The sequence below is a fragment of the Puma concolor genome, chromosome E2 (assembly GCF_028749965.1).
Source record: "Puma concolor isolate L17-30 chromosome E2, mPumCon1.1.hap2, whole genome shotgun sequence".
Lineage (NCBI taxonomy): Eukaryota > Metazoa > Chordata > Mammalia > Carnivora > Felidae > Puma > Puma concolor.
Genome location: NC_141681.1, coordinates 51,627,740 through 51,647,655, shown reverse-complemented (window position 1 = coordinate 51,647,655; position 19,916 = coordinate 51,627,740). Strand labels below are relative to the sequence as shown.

Here is a 19,916-nt window from a genome sequence, read left to right as displayed (position 1 = left end):
ATTTTGAGGGAGAGGAGACAGAGAACCCCAAGCAGGCTCCACACTGTCGGCACACAGCCTGATGCGGCGCTCGATCTCCTGAAACGCGAGATCGTGACCTGAGCGGAAATCAAGAGTCTCAACCGACTGAGCCGCCCGGGCGCCCCTCCAGCTTTTCTTGACCACAGTCAGTTTCCCTGGAGGAGGCTACACAGGATCCGGCTGCAGCCTCTTCGACTTCTTCTCCCGGCCTGTGGAAGCCACCTCCCCAGCCTTTGGACTCCGCGGCGGCTCTGGCATCTCCTCCCGGGGTGCTGCCTCTGGCACCCCGCTTTCCCGGCCCCGTTTCTTCTTCTTCTTCTTCTTCTTAGCAGATGCTGGATCTGCCCCTGCCTCAGGTTCACGCTCTTCCGGAAGCTCAGGCTCCATCGGCTCACCCTGTGGGTCCGTTACCTCAGTCCTCGGCTCAGTTGCTCCGAGCCCCTGTTCTTTCTTCTTCTTCTTGGTGGATGCCCGACCCTCAAGGTCACCTGGCAACTCAGGCTCCACCGGAGGCTCCACTGCCTCTGCCCCTGGCTCCACTGTCTCGTCTTGCCGTTTTTCTTTCTTCCTCCTCTTTTTGGCGGGTGTTAGAGCTGCCTCAGCCTGAAGCTCAACTTCTTGTGGTGGTTCGGGCTCTGTCATCTCCCCTGGGAGTTCCAGAGGCCTCCTCTCCAGCTCTAGAGCCTCATCAGTCCCCGCCTCCATCATGACTTTGTGCCCCTTTTCTTTCTTCTTCTTCTTCTTCGAAGATGGCAGTGGGACGGCTTCCTCCTGTGGCTCCTCCTCCAACTGAGGCTGAGACTCAATCAGCATCCTTTCCCCAGGCTCCCTCTCTTCTGTCCCCTTCAGCCTCTTCCTCTTCCTGGTGGTGGATGACGGGAACAGCGCTTCCAGAGGCTCCAGCATCTCGGCCGCAGGTTCGGCTGTCACCAGCTCCATCACCTCGAGTTCTGGCGGCTCCTGCTTTTTCTTCTTCTTCTTCGCCACATCCGGGGACCCCAAAGCTGTGTCCCCCGCCAGGGCCCCCAGCCCATTCACTGCCTCCCGGGGAGCTGGGGCCTCTGGTATTTGCCTCTTCTTTTTCCTCTTTTTTGAGGCGGGTGACTTCAGTGCCAAGGCTGACCCAGGCCCTGTTACCGGTAGGCTGCCTCCAAAGGCACAGAACCGGGGCCTCAGGTCAGGGGGGATCTGTGGCGGGGGGCTTGTTGGAATAGGCTGCAGCAGGGTCCCTGGTGGGGATTCCTGGGAACCCTCAAAGATCCTCAGGCTGCCCTGGGGGGCTGGGGCACAGGTGAGTCCCCCCCCTGCCGCCACGGAGGGAGCCAGCAGGATTGCTCCTCCAGCCTGGGGACCGCTGCTTCTGAGGACCCGGTAGCGGTGCCGCTTGCCTGCCAACTTGCCCTTCACAATCTGGGAGCCAGAGAGAGGCACTAGCCGCCCGTTGAGGCTGCAAGGAGAAAGGGGAAGGCAGGAGCTCCATCAGATTCTTTCCGTGAAACGGGGGGGGGGGGAAAGAGCTGAAAACCGCGTTTCTGGATGCCTAAGAAAAGCCCCTCTAAACTTCCCCCAAGTTCATCCACTAGGATGGAGCATATTCCCAGGAGGTGGCCTGGGACCACTCACCAGTCTGGGGCGAAGTCTACAGGGGCCTGGATAAGCCACAGTTCCGTATCTGGGTCTGTTAACACTTCCAAAGAGAAACGGGTGGGCTCTGAGGTTGGGGACGTCGCGGTAAAGTTGGGGGGGCAAGAGAACTGAGCAGCACCTGCAGAAGGGGAAATGGAGGTCTGCTGACACTTCCCGTGAATCCAATTCTCTATGGGGCCCACTGGCCCCAGCCTCTTGAGCGCCTCAACCCCTCACCCGGTCTGTTCTCTGCCTGCTCCCCAGAGGCATCCCTGTCTCCACCGATCCAAGGTAGTTTCCCCCACCCCATACGCTCCCTCGGTCTGAAGTCCCTTCCTCGCGGGCGACACACTCTCCACAGGTCCTGTCTCGAGGATGTCCCTTTTTCCGTCCGAACGCTCCTGGGCGCCCCGTTCTCCTCCCGGCAGCCAACTCTCTGCACCCCGTCGTCCCGCCCTGATGCAACTCACCGCCGGACGGGGTCCCCGCCATCCCGGGACCCGTGCCTCCCTCAGACCCAGCCGCCGGAGCCTCAGGAGCTCCGTGGACGACCACGTGGAACCAGAGGGGCGGGGCCTCGCCCGGGAGCGCCCATGTGGCGCGGGAGCGCGGGGGTGTCGCTCGGAGTACGCTCTCTCTACGAGCAGAACTGGGGGGAGTTTCCGCTTGCGCAGAGCAGACAGCCGAGGAAGACGTTCTTTTCCCGAAAATCTGCTCCCGAAAACAGCTGCTTGGCTCCTGGGCGGGAGTTAGCGCCTCATCAGGTCTCGGCGCATATCCCCCTCCATGTCTCGGACTTTAATTGCGCCAACGTCGCCTTAAAGGGGCAGCCACATTGGTAGCTTCTAACTCTTAAAGAGACAGGAAGGTCGAGTGGTCTGAGATTCTTAAAGAGACAGGTAAGAGTGTAGGTTGGCAGGGCTGTGCTTTCAGTGTCACAATCCCTTCTCGGGAGGCCCAGATGCCTGGGAAATTCGGAACTTGAGTGGGACAGGTGGGAAAATGGAGAAATGGTGTAATTCCTCCGGAGGGCGTTGAAGTACCAGCCAGGGGCGGGGCTTCTGGACTCCTAGGGCGCGGGAAACCTAGAGGGAGGAGCCTGTGGGCTCCGAGGCGGGGCTTCCAGACGAGCTAATCACGCGTGGGGCGGTGCGGACTAAAGGGCAGGGTTTGTGGATCAAATGAGACGTATAGATGCCCCCGAGAATTTAGTCTAGTGCGTGGGGGACCCTCCTGTAAGGCTTTGAGGAAGAGAGAGGGAGTAGAAGGCTTGAGCAGCGCCCTTTCTCTGCCGGGGGGCGCGTGTAAACAGCGGCACGCGGCCGCGGATTTGGGGGTCGCATCCACGCCCCTTTGCACAGGGACCACACCGCTTGGGGCGGCGGGCGGAGCCGCGGGACGGCGGCTAGACAGGGTGACCCGACTGCATTCCTGGCCAGTGTGTCAGAGCCACTTCCCGCCCCCTCTGCCGTGATTTCGGATCCTATTCCACAATTGGGGCGTCCCTCCTTCTCTGGGTGTGAGCGGCTTCTCAGAGCGGAGGGAGGGTCAGGGGAAGGGAACGCGTTCCCTCAGCCCGGGATCACCAGACAGTTTCCCCAGCGTGGGCGAGACTCTGGGACTGCGGGCTCGGGACTACAATTCCCAGAGGGCGCAAGGAGGGGAGACGCCCGATGTCCATCGTGGAAGCTGCTGGGGATTGTAGTCCCAGCCTAAGACTTTGGACTCTTGCTAGGAAATTGTATAAAGATCCAACCCATCCTTTTTACCGACGGGGAGATTGAGATTCAGAGACTCGAGGGGATACTGATTTAGCGAGGGTGTCTTCTCGACTTAGGGGCGGGGCATGTGAGTCTCCCCCAACCTCCAACCTTCTAACCCTTTAGTGGCGTCCAAATCTTTCTAGGAGGGGGAAACTAAGCCTGGAGGGGTGGGACAGGGACTCAGGAGTCTGCCTCCTGCAGCCCCGGCGAGATTAAAGTCTGAATTCTATCTGCGTGGCCACATAGACCTCGGCTTCTGGACCTCGCCCTTCCTGTCTGTGAAATGGACTTTGGGTGATTCCCAATGGGAACGTCTCGAGAAGTCGGCCTACTGCCCCTGCAGGACTACAAGTCCCAAGGTGCTCGAGGCGACCCCTACTCCCCCTCCTCTCTGGGACCCGCCTCCCGTCTGCCGGAGTCACGTCGTCTAACCTGTTCCCGGCGCCTGCCCCGCCCCGTCCTCCGCTCCCCGCAGCCGGAGCCGGAGCCGGAGGAAGTCCCCCGGTGCCAGGATTTGCCCCGGATCCGTGAGTTCCACCCACCCCTGGGGTCCAGCGGCTCGGGGGGAGCCCGACACCGCGTCCCTGGAAGGACTGGGAGGGGACTCGGACACCGATTCCCAGGGCGGAATTGGGCGTTCGCAGATGCCAGGGTCCTTCGAAGGAAAGAACTCATACTCACTGAGCAGAAGGAAAGGGGACCCTGATGCCTGAGTTATAGGGGTGGAGGGCTCGGACGCCGTGGTCCCGGGGGGACGCTGGAGCTGGGACTCCCGAGTTCCACGAATTGGGCGCTCTCGGAAGCCCGAGTCTTTGAGTAGAATTGGAGTATCAGATCCCTGAGTCTTGGGCAGCAATGACAAGACTCGGACTTCTGGACCCTGGAAAGGGCGGCCATCCCTGCCGCCCTCCAGCTGCCTTCTCGACCAAGCCTCTAGGTCTCAAGGTAGAATTAGGAGTGGGATGAGGATAGTGGAACTCGGGTCCCTGGAATGTAGCAGGACAAGCCCCCGAGGTCCCCCTGGAGGCTAGGTTCCGGCGCTCCCTACACTTTCCGGCTCTGGGGTGGGGGCGAGGAGGGGAACCGAGGCAGCTCTCCAACCTCTGTGGGGCTGCGACATCGCCAACATATCATTAACCGGGGCGTCAGACCTGCCTAACCAGAGCGGGGACCTCCACCCCAGGGCGCCCCCTGGTGGGAGCGGGATCCTCCCATTACCCCACGGAGGTGGGAAATAACTTGGGGTTTGCAGAGGGGGTTCTGGAACCCAGGGCCGAACTCCAGAAGGTAGGATTGGATTCTGGGAGGCTTGCATGCCTGGACCCTACACAGTCATTGCACAGAGAGGACAGGGGTAAACTGAGGCTAAGAAGTCACACAGGTAGCAGAGTTGATTGGAGTTTGGCTTCCTCCTCTTTCTGCAGCCTGTCTGGGAGACGGGATTCCATCCATTCCCACCAGATTTTCTGACTAACCTTCTCTCTCCTAGGGCTCCTCGCCCTGACCCTGAGGTGAGAAATGTCACCTCCACCCCCATCTGTCTGACCTGAGGTTGTGTGGGAGATAAGCGAGGGATAGAGGCTAATTCTGGAGGTGTGTGTCTGTCCTTGAAGCTGGGGGAGGGCAGGGACCTGCACCTCCCTCTGTCTCCCCCTTCTCTCCGCCCCCATGAGTCATGTGATGGGATTAAACAAGGGGGTGGGGGAGGAAGGGGGTTCTGATGAGAGAGGGAAGAACTTCCTAATGTCTGGGCTTGAAGGGCATTTGGTGATAGCCTGAGATGAAATTAAAAATAATAACGGTGGCTGCCAAGGCAGAGCTCCCTGTGAGCCAGGCTCAGCGCTGATAGGTAGATGGGATGGTCCCCATTGTCTACAGAAGTTTCGGGCAACTGCCCAAAGGTGCTTCACTGACTCCACCCCAGGGAATGACTCCTCTCTACTCCACCGGGGAAACTAAGGCTGGAGAGCAGGCACAGCCCACCTTCTCTCTGGAATCTTCTCTCTCCCCATGCACCTCTGCCTAGATTACTGGGGATGACCACTAGCCAGAACTCACTAGTGACCGGAGAGAATTTAGGGCTTAGGAAGTCGAGACTCCAGAGGTCAAAACTCATGGCTTTTAGAATCTCAGAAAGAGCCAAAAGGGCTCTCTTGTTGGGAGGGGGGAAAAAAAAAACCCAACAGATTACTCTGGGTCTTGAGCCCTCACTGTGTGCCAGATCCTATGTTATCTTAATGAACAGCCATGAGAAGTCCCTAATTAAGAATCCTATATGTGTGAACTTTATTTGGTGCCTGCATTGTTCTAAACACTGTACCTAAATTATGTCACTCAAACCTCACACCCTTTTGAGGTGAAGGTATTAATTCCCCCATTATACACACGAGGTAACTGAGGCACAGAATATAACTAGCCCAGGGTAGAGACTTGGAGAGGGGAAAACCAAGTCCTAGAGAGGGTGGGGCCTCTCCCAGCGACAGTCAGTCCGGACGGAAATGTAGGATTTCAAGTAGGGTATTCCCAGCCTAGCCTGGCGTTCTGACTTGGTTCCCACTGCGGATGATTCCTCCAGGAAGCCCCCCCCCGAGATCCTTAACCCCGAAGAACTTGGCTTGGCCGCGTGCACGAGGGGGGGTGGGGAAGGAGAGTTAGGGGTGGTAGGGGAGGGGAGGAGTGGGAGTTGGGGTTAGAGGGTATCCTGGGGTGGATTGGAGTCCGCAGGAGGGGGAGCCGGGAGGTGGAAGCGGAGGGCAGGGACCTGGGAGCAGAGGCGCGGCCTGTACCGCCCTCGCGCCCCGCCCGCTCCCTCCCTCGCCCCCCACGCCTCGCCTGTCGCGGGAGGTGAGGCACCTGCCCGGACCCGCAGCGCATTCCCGGGGTCTGAGCTCACTCGCTGTCCGCCTGCCCCGCCAGGTTCGGGCCGTGACCCAGAGCGCCCCCTGGCGGCCCGGACAACCCCTCTGCCCGCTCCAGCCCTGCGAGGGCCCCACGCCCAGCCTTGGCATTTCCTTAGAGCCAGAGGCTGTCAAGCATGGGATCTGAGAGCCTTAGAAATTTGGGAGTCCTGAAATCCCCAGAAGAACCTCTCACTGCCAGAATGCGCGCACTGGAAGCCGCATAGAGTTGTCCGTTTTTATATTTTAACAGACAAGAGTGTTTTCATGTGTGTCTGAGATTCTAAAGGCCCTGAGTTCTGATTCCTGGGGTTTCTACTTTCTGAGGCCTGAATTCCCAGAGCCTTAATTCCTCTTGCAATCTCTGGCCACTTGGATCCTCACAATAGTTCTCTCTACCGTGCATTCAGCTAGACTTTTAGGACGGTGGAATCCTGGGATAGAGAGACCACAGTGCAGGAAGATAGAGACATCTAGGCTAGCAACACTGGAGAATTCTAGAATGTTCCAAAGATAGAATCTTGGACTCAGGACTTTCAGACAGTAGACTTCCAAGCTGAGAGTTTTAGGCTCTGTAGAGCTTTAATTGCAGTCTCAAGGTCCTACCATTTCAGAGTCTAGGCCTCTGAGAGATTGAAGAGGCCTCTGAGAATAGCTGACTGGCCTCCTCCTCCCACCGTTGGGGAAACTGAGGCCCGGGGAGTGGAAGGGACTTGTTGCCCAAAGTCACATGCTCCCAGCACACCCAGATGAACCACCAGCCCCAACAGGTTCTGTTCCGAGGCTTCCCAGAGGCCAGAATCATCGTGCCCCAGCCTGCCGTGCTTCCCACGCCTGCACCTCCAAAGCTAAGGGGTTGGTGCAGACAGGGGAGGTGGCAAAGCTGGTGGGGCGTGGTGGCTACCATGGGGATGGTCCTGGCTTGACCGGTTCCTCTGAACCCGTGACCACAGCAGCCCAGCCACCTCCCTATTCTTCCTGTTAACCCTGGGTCCCTGTGAACAAGGTCTGCTCTGGGGAGAGGAAGCTGAGTCGGTCCCTGCCCTGTGGGGGACTCTTCCTGTCTGGTCGAGAGGACCCAGACTCACAAGTTAGGTCCAGGTGTGAAACCTAGTACTGCCGAGTGATGTTGAACAAATGTTTCGGAGCCCCACTTTCTGGCCTGCTACACTGATCGTGACCATCAAGTGAGGGTGCAAAGCACTCAGCTCAGTTCTCCCGGGCGGTGGCCCCTCGACAAATAGTTGTTATTTCATTTCATTATGCTCTCAAGCAACTACACAGGCCCTGGCACACACCGTAGGTGATCGGTAGGTGATCGGTAGATAATTGATGAAGGAGTGATTCAACTCTCATTAGGACTGAGATAGACAGATGGACAGTGAACTCTGACCCGAGACTTCCAGGAAGATTTTAACGTTTTTATTTACTTTTGAGACCGAGAGAGAGACAGAGCATGAACGGGGGAGGGTCAGAGAGAGGGGGAGACACAGAGTCTGAAACAGGCTCCAGGCTCTGAGCTGTCAGCACAGAGCCCGACGCCGGGCTCGAACTTACGGACCGTGAGCTCATGACTTGAGCCGAAGTCGGAAGCTTAACCGACTGAGCCACCCAGGCGCCCCCAGGAAGATTTGAAGGAGTTGGCATTTCCCAGCCAGGGAAGCGGAGGGGTATAGCGCTTCCAGTGGAAAAAATCAGGAGAGTAAAGGTGCCGTCCCGCTCCTCAAGGACCCCTGGCTCCCTGCGGGCCGGGTCTGAGAAGGCTCTCTCCTCACACCCCACGCAGGCGCCCCGCTTCGGCCGGCACCATGGACAGCGAGGCATTCCAGAGCACCAGGGACCTTCTGGACCTGAACTTCCAGTGTGAGCTGGGGTAGGGGGCGGGGCTTGCCCGCCAGGGGCCCTCCAGGGTAGAGGCGGGGCTCTGCCCGCACGACCCGGGTCCTTACCGCCCTTCCCTTCTGCCCAGCGCTGGCCATGAGACACATGGACCTCAAACAGATGGAGCTGGACACGGCGGCGGCCAAGGTGGATGAACTGACCAAACAGTTGGAGTCGCTGTGGTCAGACTCGCCGACGCCTGTCGGCTCACAGGCGGGAGCCCCCTCTAGGGTGAGCCTCTTCGCCTTGGTCCCCACGTTAGCCCCCAGAGCCAGCTTCTTTCTGCCTGGAGTTCTGTCCCATAGGATTATAGAGTCAGTGGGCTATTTAAGGGCACCTGAAGGCGGGGACCAGTGGAAATGGACATCTAACAGGACCCTCGGAAGAACAGGGCCTTTTTCTAAGCGGCAGAAAGGCACTGTTAGGAGCTAGCCTCGGCCCCAGTTTCAGGGCTGTCTCACCAGTACTCCTCACCAGGGCTCCCTGTGCCTGAATCTCCAGCGCCGGTCTAACTCCCCCGCGTGGATTTTCGATGACCTCTTTTGATCCTCTACTAACCCCCTCTACTAATGTCTCCTTTGCCCCCTCAATGTGCGGGCCTCCCCACAGCTGTCCCGGTACAGCTCCAGCCCGGTCCCCGAGCACTTTAGCGGCCGTGGGTCTCCCCGGAAGGCGGCCACCGACGGCGCAGACACCTCCTCTTTCGGACGCTCCGAGAACGCCCCGGCTTTGCTCCCCTACAGCCCGCTGTCCCCTAAAGGCCGGCCTTCGTCGCCGCGCACCCCGCTCTACCTGCAGCCGGATGCCTACGGCAGCCTGGACCGCGCGCCCTCGCCCCGGCCCCGCGCCTTCGATGGCGCAGGCGGCCCCCTCGGCCGCGCGCCCTCCCCGCGGCCCGGATCGGGCCCGCTCCGCCAGCAGGGTCCGCCCACGACCTTCGACTTCCTGGGCCGCACCGGCTCCCCGCGCGGCAGCCCCCTGGCCGAAGGGCCCCAGGCCTTCTTCCCTGAGCGCGGGCCCTCGCCACGCCCCCAGGCCTCAGCCTACGATGCGCCTGTCGCTTTTGGGAGCCCCCTACTGGGCGCGGGCGGCAGCGCTTTCGCCCCGCCTCTGCGCGCTCAAGGTGAACCGGGGGCCCTATGTGGGGGATGGGAGGGACGCGGGCCTGGGACCAGCCTCCCGCCACATCTCCCATTTGCAACTTCTCCCTAGACGACTTAACGCTGCGCCGGCGGCCCCCCAAAGCCTGGAATGAGTCTGACCTGGACGTGGCGTACGAGAAGAAGCCTTCGCAGACAGCGAGCTATGAACGTGAGTGGTGGGAGGCCGGGGGGGGGGGGGGGGGCGGAGAGGTGTCCCCCAGACCCTAATGACTCCCGCCTTGCAGGCCTGGACGTCTTCTCGCGGCCTGCTTCTCCAGGCCTGCAGCTGTTACCCTGGAGAGAAAGCAGCCTGGACGGGCTGGGGGCCACCAGCAAGGTGAGAGGCTGCCGGGGAGGGGGCTGGTGGGCAGGGGCCAGGAATGAGGCTAGGACTAGCTCCCACTCCCGGCTGCACCCCCCAGTTTCCGTGCCTTCCACCCTAAGCTCTTCCTTCTTCATCCTGGATTTCTGCCCCTCTCCCTGACCCTCTCTTTGCCTCACCCCCTCTGCCTTCCCTCCCCTTCTCTCCCTTCTGACCTTCTACCCTTACCTCCCTCCCCCTTCTGCCTCCTCCTTTATCATTCTTTGTCCCTAACTTCCTCCCACCTGAGCCCCTTCTCTCCTCCTTGCCTCTTTCTCCCCCAGGACAACCTCACCAGTGCTACTCTGCCCCGAAACTACAAGGTCTCCCCTCTGGCCAACGACCGGCGTTCCGATGTGGGCGGCTACCGCAGATCCCTGGGCTCCGTGGGGCCATCAGGCACTTTGCCCCGCAGCTGGCAGCCTGTTAGCCGCATCCCCATGCCTCCTTCCAGCCCCCAGCCCCGCAGTTCCCCGCGCCAGCGTCCCATCCCCCTCAGCATGATATTCAAGCTGCAGAACGCCTTTTGGGAGCATGGGGCCAGCAGGGCCATGCTCCCGGGCTCCCCCATCTTCTCCCGAGCACCCCCGCCTAAGCTGCCTCCCCAGCCCCAGGTGCCCCTTCAGCCCCAGCCGCCCCCCCAGCCTCTGCCCCAGCCCCAGCCCCAGCCCCAGCCCCCTGCCCCAGCCCCCCAACCTCCCCAACAAACTTGGGCCCCTGTGAGCGAAGGTGAGTCAACAGTGGGGGGGCCCAGAGGGCTGGTTAGAGGGAGGACACGTGGCTGGAGACCAGAACAGCTGGGGGAGACATCACAGCCAAACACCCATTTCCGGACATTGTCCCTACAGAGAGCTAGGCTACAGGAGCTTGGGAATTTGCTCGGGAGCTAGGGACAGCACAGTGGTTAAGCATGGACCCTGGAATCCGACTGCCTGGCTCTGTGCTGTGTGACCTCGGGCAAGTCACTTAACCTCTTTGGACCTCAATTTCCTTGAGTGTAAAAGGTGATAGAGCCCATCTCACTCAGATATGGTATTAGGGTATTTAATCCGTATAAAGTTATTAAAATAGGGCCTGATGTATAGGAAGTTCTCGATAGCTATTGTATTATAATCATTAACGTGTGTGTGTATGTGTGTATGTGTGTGTGTGTGTATGTGTGTGTGTGTGTGACTAGCACAGAGCCTAGAGTGAAAGTGAAATGGGTTTAGAGCTCCTCTCCACCACGGACTTGCTGTATGACTCAGGATACATGAGCTAACCTATCCGAGCTTCTGTTTTGTCATCTGTGAAGACAGATTAATAGTCTCTACGTCGTAGACTGTGATGGGCGTTCAGTGGAGTAATGTGTGTAGGGAGTGATCGTTACTATTTCTACCTGCTCTAGACGCTCTGGTAGAGAGGGATGAGACCAAGAAGAGACCATCAAGCACCAGGATTGAGTATTCTGCCTGAGAGGGTAGGCGAGGAAGGTCTTAGAATCTTCGAAAGTCAAATCTATCATGATGGCAGGGGCACACGATTCAGAAGTCAGAGAGCACTGAGTTCAAATCCCAAGCATGTGGCTTGGGGCAACTGACCACCCCCTCTGAGGCTCAGCTTCTCTTTCTGTAATAAGAAGATGATAGTAATACCTACCTCACAAAGTAGTGGTGAGAATTCAGTAAGGCAGGCGCGGAAAGCACCAGGCGCGTGCTAAGCACTTGACACGTGGGAGATGTCACAATTGGATGGTATTCGCCGCTCATGGAAAGTAGCCCAGAGACAGCAAGGAACTGCCCCGGGGTCACACAGCAAATCAGATGCTGGCTGCAGGTCCTGGAGGTTGTGGGGAGGGGGTCTTGGGGTTCTCCCAGGGATTCACCCTCTGATGGGCTTCTTGTTCCTTCTAGGCTCTCCCAAACCTCCCCCTGAGCTGGAGCCAGAGCCGGACCTGGAAGGGCTGCTGACGCCAGTGCTGGAGGCCGGGGACGCAGATGAAGGCGCTGTAACTCGGCCCCTCAGCCCCACGAGGCTGCAGCCAGCACTGCCACCCGAGGCACAGTCGGTGCCCGAGCTAGAGGAGGTGGCCCGGGTGCTGGCAGAGATACCCCGGCCCCTCAAACGCAGGGGCTCCATGGAGCAGAGCCCAGCTGTGGCCCTGCCCCCCACCCACAAGAAACAATACCAGCAGATCATCAGCCGCCTCTTCCATCGTCACGGGGGGCCCGGGGGGCCTGGGGGGCCTGAGCCCGAGCTGTCCCCCATCACTGAGGCGTCCGAGGCCAGGGCAGGGCCCCCTGCTCCTGCCCCACCAGCTCCCGTGCCACCCCCGGCCCTGCCCCAGCTCAGCCCATCAGACCAGCTACAGAGCATGGTAAGTAACACAGGAGGAAACAGGGGTATGTTATCACAGGGAAGTGCCCCATCCCTTTTAGGGCAGAACCTGGACGTGGCACACATCACATCTGCCTCTTCCAACTGGCCAGGAACCCAGGTGCAAGGGAGGCTGGGAAATGTAGTCTTTAATCTAGGCGCGCCTGCATTCTGAAGACAGGGAGGACGTATATACGGAGAGGCATTCGGAAACCTTGGCCACACAGAGACTTTCTCTGCTCCTCTCCAATAACCTGCCCCCCGAGGGCATCCCTTCGGGAATCTTGGAAGTCTTACAACCTGGAAATGAGTGTATCTTGGCACAACAGCGGGTCTATTCCGGGACCTGAAAAGCCTGCCTGAATCAAAGTATTCCCCGTTTCTCTCCCCGGTTGCTGCACAGGCTTATGTCTGCATTCTCTGGGGATCCGCTCTCTCCTCTCAGACCTCAGCAAGCCTGTGCCATGGCTAGAAATGCGCCCCCGCCCGAGACCCCAAATGACCTCTGAGTTCGAGCCCATGGTGTCCTCGGACGCCACTCAGAGCTTCTTTCCTTCGAAACTCCAAGAGCAAGTCTCTGGTCCCTGAGGCTGTGGGTGTCGTGATTAAGTTCACCAGCTGCAGAGCTAGGCTGCCTGGGTTCAAATCCCAGCTCCACGGCATTTATCAGCTGTGCAACCTGAGGCAAGATACTTAGCCTCTCTGGACCTCAGTTTCTTCATCTGTAAAATGGCGGGGCGGGGTGGGGGGAGGGGGGCGGAGAATAACCACAGGATCGCTGTAAGGATTAAGCACGTAGTGCTTAGAATAGTGCCTGGCACTTAACTGGTAACTACTATTATCATTGTTAGCATTTGACCGGGGGATGGATGGTCTCCTGCTGAATTTGGTCCAGTCCCTGCATCTTGGCTTGGGGTGGGCGGGTGTAGCCACATAGAACAGTCCTGTTCTCTCAGTGTGGATGGACGGAGAGAGGGGAACGATTCCCGGAGAAGAAGCAGGGACCGGATAGACACCCCAAAATGCCTATTCCCAAGCCCCCCTGGGGGCGGAGCCAAGATTCAGGATCTTGAAATCAAGAATGGAAGAATGACAACGTCTTGAAATCACCTCATTATAGAATCACAAAGTCTTGGCCACAGAGAGACCTGAAAACTCACAGAATTCAAGAGTTAAATCTTGTTATCAGTCTCAGAACAGTGAAATTTCAGAACCCTAGGGCACTGAAGTTTTGAAGAACAGGATCTTAGAATTTAAGTCAGTACCACAAACCCTGGTTATCATTTGAACCAGGAAATCACAGATTAGTGCACGAATACGCTGTAATACAGAATTCTATTTTTTTTTAAGATTTTATTATTTTATTTTATTTTTCATTATTTTTTTTGGTAATGTTTATTTATTTTAGAGAGACAGAGAGACAGAGCATGAGCAGGGAAGGGGCAGAGAGAGAGGGGGAGACACAGGATCCAAAGCAGCTCCAGGCTTGGAGCTGTCAGCACAGAGCCCGACGCGGGGCTCGAACTCACGAACCGTGAGATCATGACCTGAGCCAAAGTCATGCGCTTAACCGACTGAGCCACTCAGGAGCCCCTTTTTATTTTATTTTATTTTATTTTATTTTATTTTATTTTATTTTATTTTATTTTATAAGAGGGGTAGGAAAGGGGCAGAGGGAGAGAGAGAATCTCAAGCAATCTCCACGCCCAGCACAGAGCCTGATGTGGGATTCGAACCCACAACTCTGGGATCGTGATGCTAGCTGAAATCAAGAGTCAGATGCTCAACCAACTGAGCCACCCCAGGTGCCCCAAAGATTTTATTTTATTTTTTACATTTTTTAAATATTTTATTTCTATTTTTGAGAGACAGAGTATGAGCAGGGGAGGGGCAGAGAGAGAGGGAGACAGAATTCGAAGCAGGCTTCAGGCTCTGAGCTGTCAGCACTGAGCCCCACTTGGGGCTCGAATTCACAAACTGTGACATCATGACCTGAGCTGAAGTCGGACACTTAACTGACTGAGCCACCCAGGCACTTCCAAAGATTTTATTTTTTTAGGTAATCTCTACACCCAACATGGGGCTTGAACTCACAAACCCAAGATCAAGAGTTGCATGGTTTACACACTGAGCCAAGCAGGTGCCTCCAGAATTATATTTTAAATGAACATTTTCCACTAGAAAGGAATACACAAACACGATACTAAGCAGGAGGAAATAGATAAAAGAATAAAGAGGCCAAAATCATAGCGGTCAGAGAGAACAATGATTAACACTTTGAGTATCTCCTTCCAATCTTTTGGAAGAAATTCTAAACATAAAATATTAAAGTTCCCAATCACAGAATCTTGGGAATGTGACATCCTGGGTCTTCAGCAGTTTGAAATGGCATAGCTTAGCATTCCTGGACTCAACATTGGAAATCTGACATATAGCTGCACATCAGAGAATTTTGGAAACCAGTGGCTCTTGGGATCTCCGAATTCCAGGATCTTGACATCATTGACATCAAAGACCAGAATCACAAATGCTATGTGCTCAGAATAAACGAATCTTGTAGGAGGACGCTTGAACATCAAAAACAAGAAAGCAGAAGGAATAATAGGATAAATATTCTAATTCCGAACATCCGGAATTAACACTGGGCAACCTTTGTCCCGTGCGTTTCACAGAATGTATGTTTTATGAAAGAAATAAGACTGGGTGGGTTGACTATCTGGCTTCCACAATCAACAACTCCATGGTCTCCCAGCTTCCTCTCAGTTCTCAGGGCCCAGGATTCCATAATCACCAGATTCCCTGACAATTGTAGGGAACCAAAGGCTGTAGAGCTGAGGGATCCTACCCCCGCCCCGCCCCCACCCCGCCCTCTGGACTCAGGCTCTGTACCTCCCTGTCTTCCAATCCCAGCCTTCACCTCTGTCTAGTTGGACGACCTGGGGCAGCCACCGTCGTCTATTTTCCCCTTTGAGTAATGGGTATATTAACAAACTCTCCCAAGTCACTGAAGCCCCCCTCCCTGTCCCCCAGGAGACGCGCTCGGTGCTGCGGAAGGCGGGCTCCCCGCGCAAGGTTCGCCGCGCCCGCCTCAACCCGCTTGTGCTCCTGCTGGACGCCGCGCTGACCGGGGAGCTGGACGTGGTGCAGCAGGCAGTGAAGGAGGTGAGTGTTGCCGAAGTGCAGGGCCGGCGGGGTGGAGGCTGGGGGACAAGGGGTGGCGGCCGCGGGACTGAGTCTCCGCGTCCCCCGTCCGCCCAGATGAACGACCCGAGCCAGCCCAACGAGGAGGGCATCACGGCTCTGCACAACGCCATCTGCGGCGCCAACTACCCCATCGTGGACTTCCTCATCGCGGCTGGGGCCAACGTCAACTCCCCTGACAGCCACGGCTGGTGAGCCCAGACCCGCACGGGGCTGGCGGGGGGCAGGACGGGGCTGCGGGTTAACGCACCTGCCGGGGGGGGGGGGGGAGGGGGGCGGGAGGCGCGTGCACGGCCTCTCACGCACGCCTCCCCACCTAGGACACCTTTGCACTGCGCCGCGTCCTGCAACGACACGGCGATCTGCACGGCGCTGGTGCAGCACGGCGCAGCAATCTTCGCCACCACGCTCAGCGACGGCGCCACGGCGATCGAGAAGTGCGACCCCTACCGCGAGGGTTACGCCGATTGCGCCACTTACCTGGCAGGTGCGAGGCAGCGCTGGGACGCCTCGGTGGGAGGAAGGGGGTCGTGGGGACTGGGCCACGCAGCTAGCAGTCGGGGAGGGGAAGGAGGCAGGCCGCCAATCACAGGAGAGAAGACGTGGGGGCTGCACCAATCAAGTGGCAGGATCGCAGCAGCGGGGCAGTGGGACGGACCGCCTGGGGGTGGGGTGGGGGACAGGGCCTCCCACCGGGCAGGTGCAAGCTGGGTGTGTGGGGTGAGCAGACTGCGCCAACCTCGAGGGATGGGGGGACATGGGCACTCTGCCATGCAGGCTGGACCCCTGTGCGGATATGAGCGGTCTTGCAAATGGCACTGCCCACCTGCTTTCTCGCGTGCGGGCGTGGGCAGTTGGACGTTCCAACTATGCCATCTGCCTGGCATAGGGCTGGGCAGGTGAGCTGTGCTGCCAGTGGGAGATACAGTGCCACACGGCTGGCAGGTGAGCAAGCCGTGGCTTCTGGGGAGGGGCTTGGGGACTCTTCCGCGTGTAGTGAGACGTGAGGCTTACCTCACGAGAGGGGCCACATCATCTAACCAGGTGACGGGAGGAAGTCGGTAGCAATGGCATGGGGGTGTGAATAGCCTCTGTATTGCACACCCGGGCAAACTGTATCATAGGGTGGGGTTGGGGACATCACAGAGTCGGCGTCAGGCAGGCTCTCGGACCTGGGGGTGGGACAGTATTTTTGAGAGGTGAGCCTCTACACGACAGCCTGCTGTCTGTGCCACCCGGCGGCAGAAAGTGGACAGGGGCCACGGGGCTTATGGTGAGCAAGGGCAGACGGGGAGTGCCCTGTCATCGGGCCATTACACCTTTGTGCAGGTAGGTGGAGCCTATGAGATGTGAAGACCGTAGGCTCCGCCTGGGAGAGTTCGGGAGGGGAGGAGAAACTGGAACACAGTGGACTGAGCCACTGGAGAGAGGGGGCATGCTGGACTGTACCATTGGGAAAGGGGGTTCAATTCTTGAGGGAAATTTTACCCCTTAAGAGGGGGGCAGAGGCGGGGGCGGGTGGGCTGTACCCTCGGGAGAAGCTATCGCATCCTCTTTGGAGACTTTGCCCCTTGGGGAGGGGGAAGTCATGTGGACTCGCCATCTGGAAAGGGGGAGATGGGACCACTTAAGGGGGAGGAAGGGAAAGGCTGTACCATCGGAAGGAGGGGTTGAGAGAGAGACTGTAAACTTAAGTAGGGGAGGGGGGTGGTGCACGGACAACTGTACCTCTGGGAGGGACTTAACGATGTACAGGAGGGATGGGGACCACTGATCTTGCCTTGGGGTTGGACACCCAGTTGGATGCACCCCGATGTTCTCGAATTTTAGAGACTGCGGGGCCCTGGCGGCCGACTCCAGCTCAGGCGCCCGGCTCTAGGCAGGGATACACAGCTTTGCAGGTGGCTCATCCCTCAGCTGGGGCGGCGCCAAATCCCAGGGCCTTTCCCTGTCCTCGGCGTGTCCCGTGTCCCTGAGTGTCCTTGCCCCCCTCCCCCCCTCCCCCGTGCGCTCACGATCCCTGCCGTTTTATGTTTCAGACGTGGAGCAGAGTATGGGGCTGCTGCACAACGGCGTGGTGTACGCCCTCTGGGACTACAGCGCCGAGTTCGGGGACGAGCTGTCCTTCCGGGAGGGCGAGTCTGTCACCGTGCTGCGCAGGGACGGGCCAGAGGAGACAGACTGGTGGTGGGCCTTGCTGCATGGCCAGGAGGGCTACGTACCTCGTAACTACTTCGGGGTGAGCCCGGAAGAGCGGTTGTGGGGGCCTCCTGGGGCTATTTGGGGAAAGGGGTGATTCCACGGGAAAAAGAGGGGCAAGAGGGACAGTCCGTTATACCGGGGCGGGGGGGCGAGGGAGGTCAGAAGAACCCATTAGGGTTCGTGGGGAGACGAGGAAAAGCCCATTATAGTGACGGGAGGGGTAAAGAAAAGCCCCCTCCTCATGGCCTTTCGTGGGGGAACTCCCCAGCGCTGCCTTAGTAGCTTGGGCAGAACTCAATCAAATATTTTTGTTATCATCCCTGATAATATTACTGGGCGGTAAGGAAGAATTTTTTGTTTTTCAGTTTTAATGTTTATTTATTTGTTTTGAGAGAGAGTGCAGGGGAGGGGCAGAGAGAGAGGGAGAGCGAGAGACTCCCAAGCCGGATTGCACTCTCACCAAGAGTTGGATGCCCAACCAACTGAGCCACCCAGGCGCCCCAAGGAAGAATGTATTTTAGCCAAGGGAAAGGGTGAAAAATACCCTTTTAGTAACGGGGGACGTTACAGACGTGTATGTTACTGGCCTGGGGGCGGGGCAGGTTTCCCTACGCTGCACTGGGCAGGGAGACGAAGACTCCATTAGTAAAATTATGGTAGGGTTGTGGGAGGTTCTAGTCAAGGGAGGCGACCAGGAAGATCCCATTATATTCCCAGGGGAGAAGATTCCTTTAATTGGGGGACAGGTGGAGGCGGGTCCCAACCAGACCCCATGGGGGCAGTAGGTGTTTCCTTCGTGGCCGTATGGAAAACTCCATTCCAGTTCATCACCTGGGCGGCTGACCTAAGGCATCATCTGGTGCTTGGTCGTGACAGGGACCTCGGGGATTCTGAGGTGGTTTGGGAGATGCCGGAGTCCTCGGAAGGGAGGGGAGGGGAGGGTGGAGACGGCCCACCTGTTTCGGGGGTGGGTGACTCCATTAAATTTGGGGGTGGGACGAGGGAGTGAGAGTTCCTGGTGTCTAAAGATCCTGTCTTCCCTCAGCTCTTCCCCAGGGTGAAGACCCAGAGGAATAAAGTCTAGCTGGAGAGGAGGACGTTTCCAGGGGAGACAGGAGGAAGCGTCCCTGCCTTTGCTCCAGACCTGTCCCTCAGTAACTGCTGCCTCTCCTTGGGCCCCAAGCCCTACATGGGTGGGGTCCTCACCTCCAGCTCTCTGCTTCCCCGGAAGCCCAGGGGAGAAGGAGAACCTCAGCCTAGAAACTGTCATAGCCGTGGGAGGTCACGATGGGGCTGGGAATCATTGGAGGCAAGAGACACCCCCCTGCCCTCCATTTGTCAAATCAGATTCTGTCCCAAGTGCCTCCTATTCCTGCTGCCACCCCCTCGACACAAGCCAACACCCCAGCCTAGGAGAGCCTGCGATGTGTCGCCTCCACTGGATTTCCCTGGGAGTCACCTCTGCCCCCACCTCCCCAGGGCTAGGAGAGACACGCTGGTCTCTACCGGGACCCCTGCCACCGCCTCTCCCCAGTCAAGTGCCTTCACGCAGTGCTGGTTTTATAACCAGATGGGGAAGTTTTTCCTTATAAATAAAGGTAGTTTGCACAGGAATTGGCTCCTCTCTCTTCGGATCCCCTTCTGACTTAATAAGAGCTCATCATTGTTACTGTATTTGCACACAGTATTCAGGTAGCCCCTTTCTAAGGGATTTCTCCCTCCTGTAAATCCAATCCTTCCTCCTCCAAGCACTCCTGCTTCTTTTGTCTGTTTTCTTTGGTGGGGGGAGGGGGCCTTTTTGGTGTTTGGGGGTTTTGTTTGTTCGTTTGTTTTGGTAGTGTCTTCATCTTTCATATTTTGGATTCTTCCTTTATGTCTTTAACCATTTTAAGCTTAGCTGTTTTATAATGTATGTTTGATAATACTATCATCCGAAGTTTGGAGCCATCTAGATCTAGAATTTGCTGGGTCCCGCTTTGGATTCTGTGTCTCCCTCCCTCTCTGTCCCTCCTCCGCTCATGCTCTATCTCCTTTTCTCCCTCTTAAAAATAAATAAACATGAAAAAATAAATAAAATACATTTTAAAAAAGGGGCGCCTGGGTGGCTCAGTCGGTTAAGCATCCAACTTCGGCTCAGGTCATGATCTCACGGTTCGTGGGTTCGAGCCCCACCTTGGGCTCTGTGCTGACAGCTCAGAGTCTGGAGCCTGCTTCGGATTCTGTGTCTCCCTCTCTCTCTGCCCCTCCGCCGCTTGCACTCTGTCTCTCTCTGTCTCTCAAAAATGAATAAACGTTAAAAAGTGTTTTTAATTAAATAAAAATTAAGGATTGCTTCTCAGTCACACTGGCCACTTTCCTCGTGCTCAGTAGCCATGCGTGGCTGGTGCCTACCATTTTGGGCAGTGCAGATGGAGAACATTTTCGTTATCCCAGAAAGTTCTCTCGGATACAGCTGATACACAGCATT

General features: G+C 57.4%; 2 protein-coding genes across 6 annotated transcripts; one reads left to right on the top strand and one right to left on the bottom strand.

Annotated features, from left to right (window-relative positions):
- Positions 1 to 172: 172 nt before the first annotated feature.
- On the bottom strand, positions 173 to 2,242 carry POLR1G (RNA polymerase I subunit G). Its single transcript, XM_025914765.2, has 3 exons — positions 2,118 to 2,242; positions 1,645 to 1,786; positions 173 to 1,468 (listed from the first exon to the last, which is right to left on the bottom strand). The coding sequence occupies exons 1-3, from the start codon at positions 2,137 to 2,139 to the stop codon at positions 187 to 189; spliced, it is 1,446 nt and encodes a 481-aa protein (XP_025770550.2). The 5' UTR covers positions 2,140 to 2,242; the 3' UTR covers positions 173 to 186.
- A 179-nt stretch (positions 2,243 to 2,421) lies between these two features.
- Positions 2,422 to 19,063, top strand: PPP1R13L (protein phosphatase 1 regulatory subunit 13 like). Of its 5 annotated transcripts, XM_086690104.1 has the most exons (15): positions 2,422 to 2,546; positions 3,657 to 3,937; positions 4,900 to 5,003; positions 8,094 to 8,170; positions 8,277 to 8,419; positions 8,798 to 9,311; positions 9,401 to 9,499; positions 9,576 to 9,667; positions 9,976 to 10,420; positions 11,584 to 12,047; positions 15,077 to 15,208; positions 15,305 to 15,438; positions 15,568 to 15,734; positions 17,287 to 17,486; positions 18,495 to 19,063. In XM_086690104.1, exons 4-15 carry the CDS (start codon positions 8,116 to 8,118, stop codon positions 18,531 to 18,533), a joined length of 2,484 nt encoding a protein of 827 aa, XP_086546230.1. In that variant the 5' UTR covers positions 2,422 to 2,546; positions 3,657 to 3,937; positions 4,900 to 5,003; positions 8,094 to 8,115; the 3' UTR covers positions 18,534 to 19,063. The 5 variants fall into 5 exon arrangements, with proteins under 5 accessions (XP_086546230.1, XP_086546232.1, XP_086546231.1 ...); XM_086690106.1 differs by lacking the exon at positions 4,900 to 5,003; XM_086690105.1 differs by lacking the exon at positions 2,422 to 2,546 and having other exon boundaries at positions 3,260 to 3,937.
- The last annotated feature ends 853 nt before the right edge of the window (positions 19,064 to 19,916 follow it).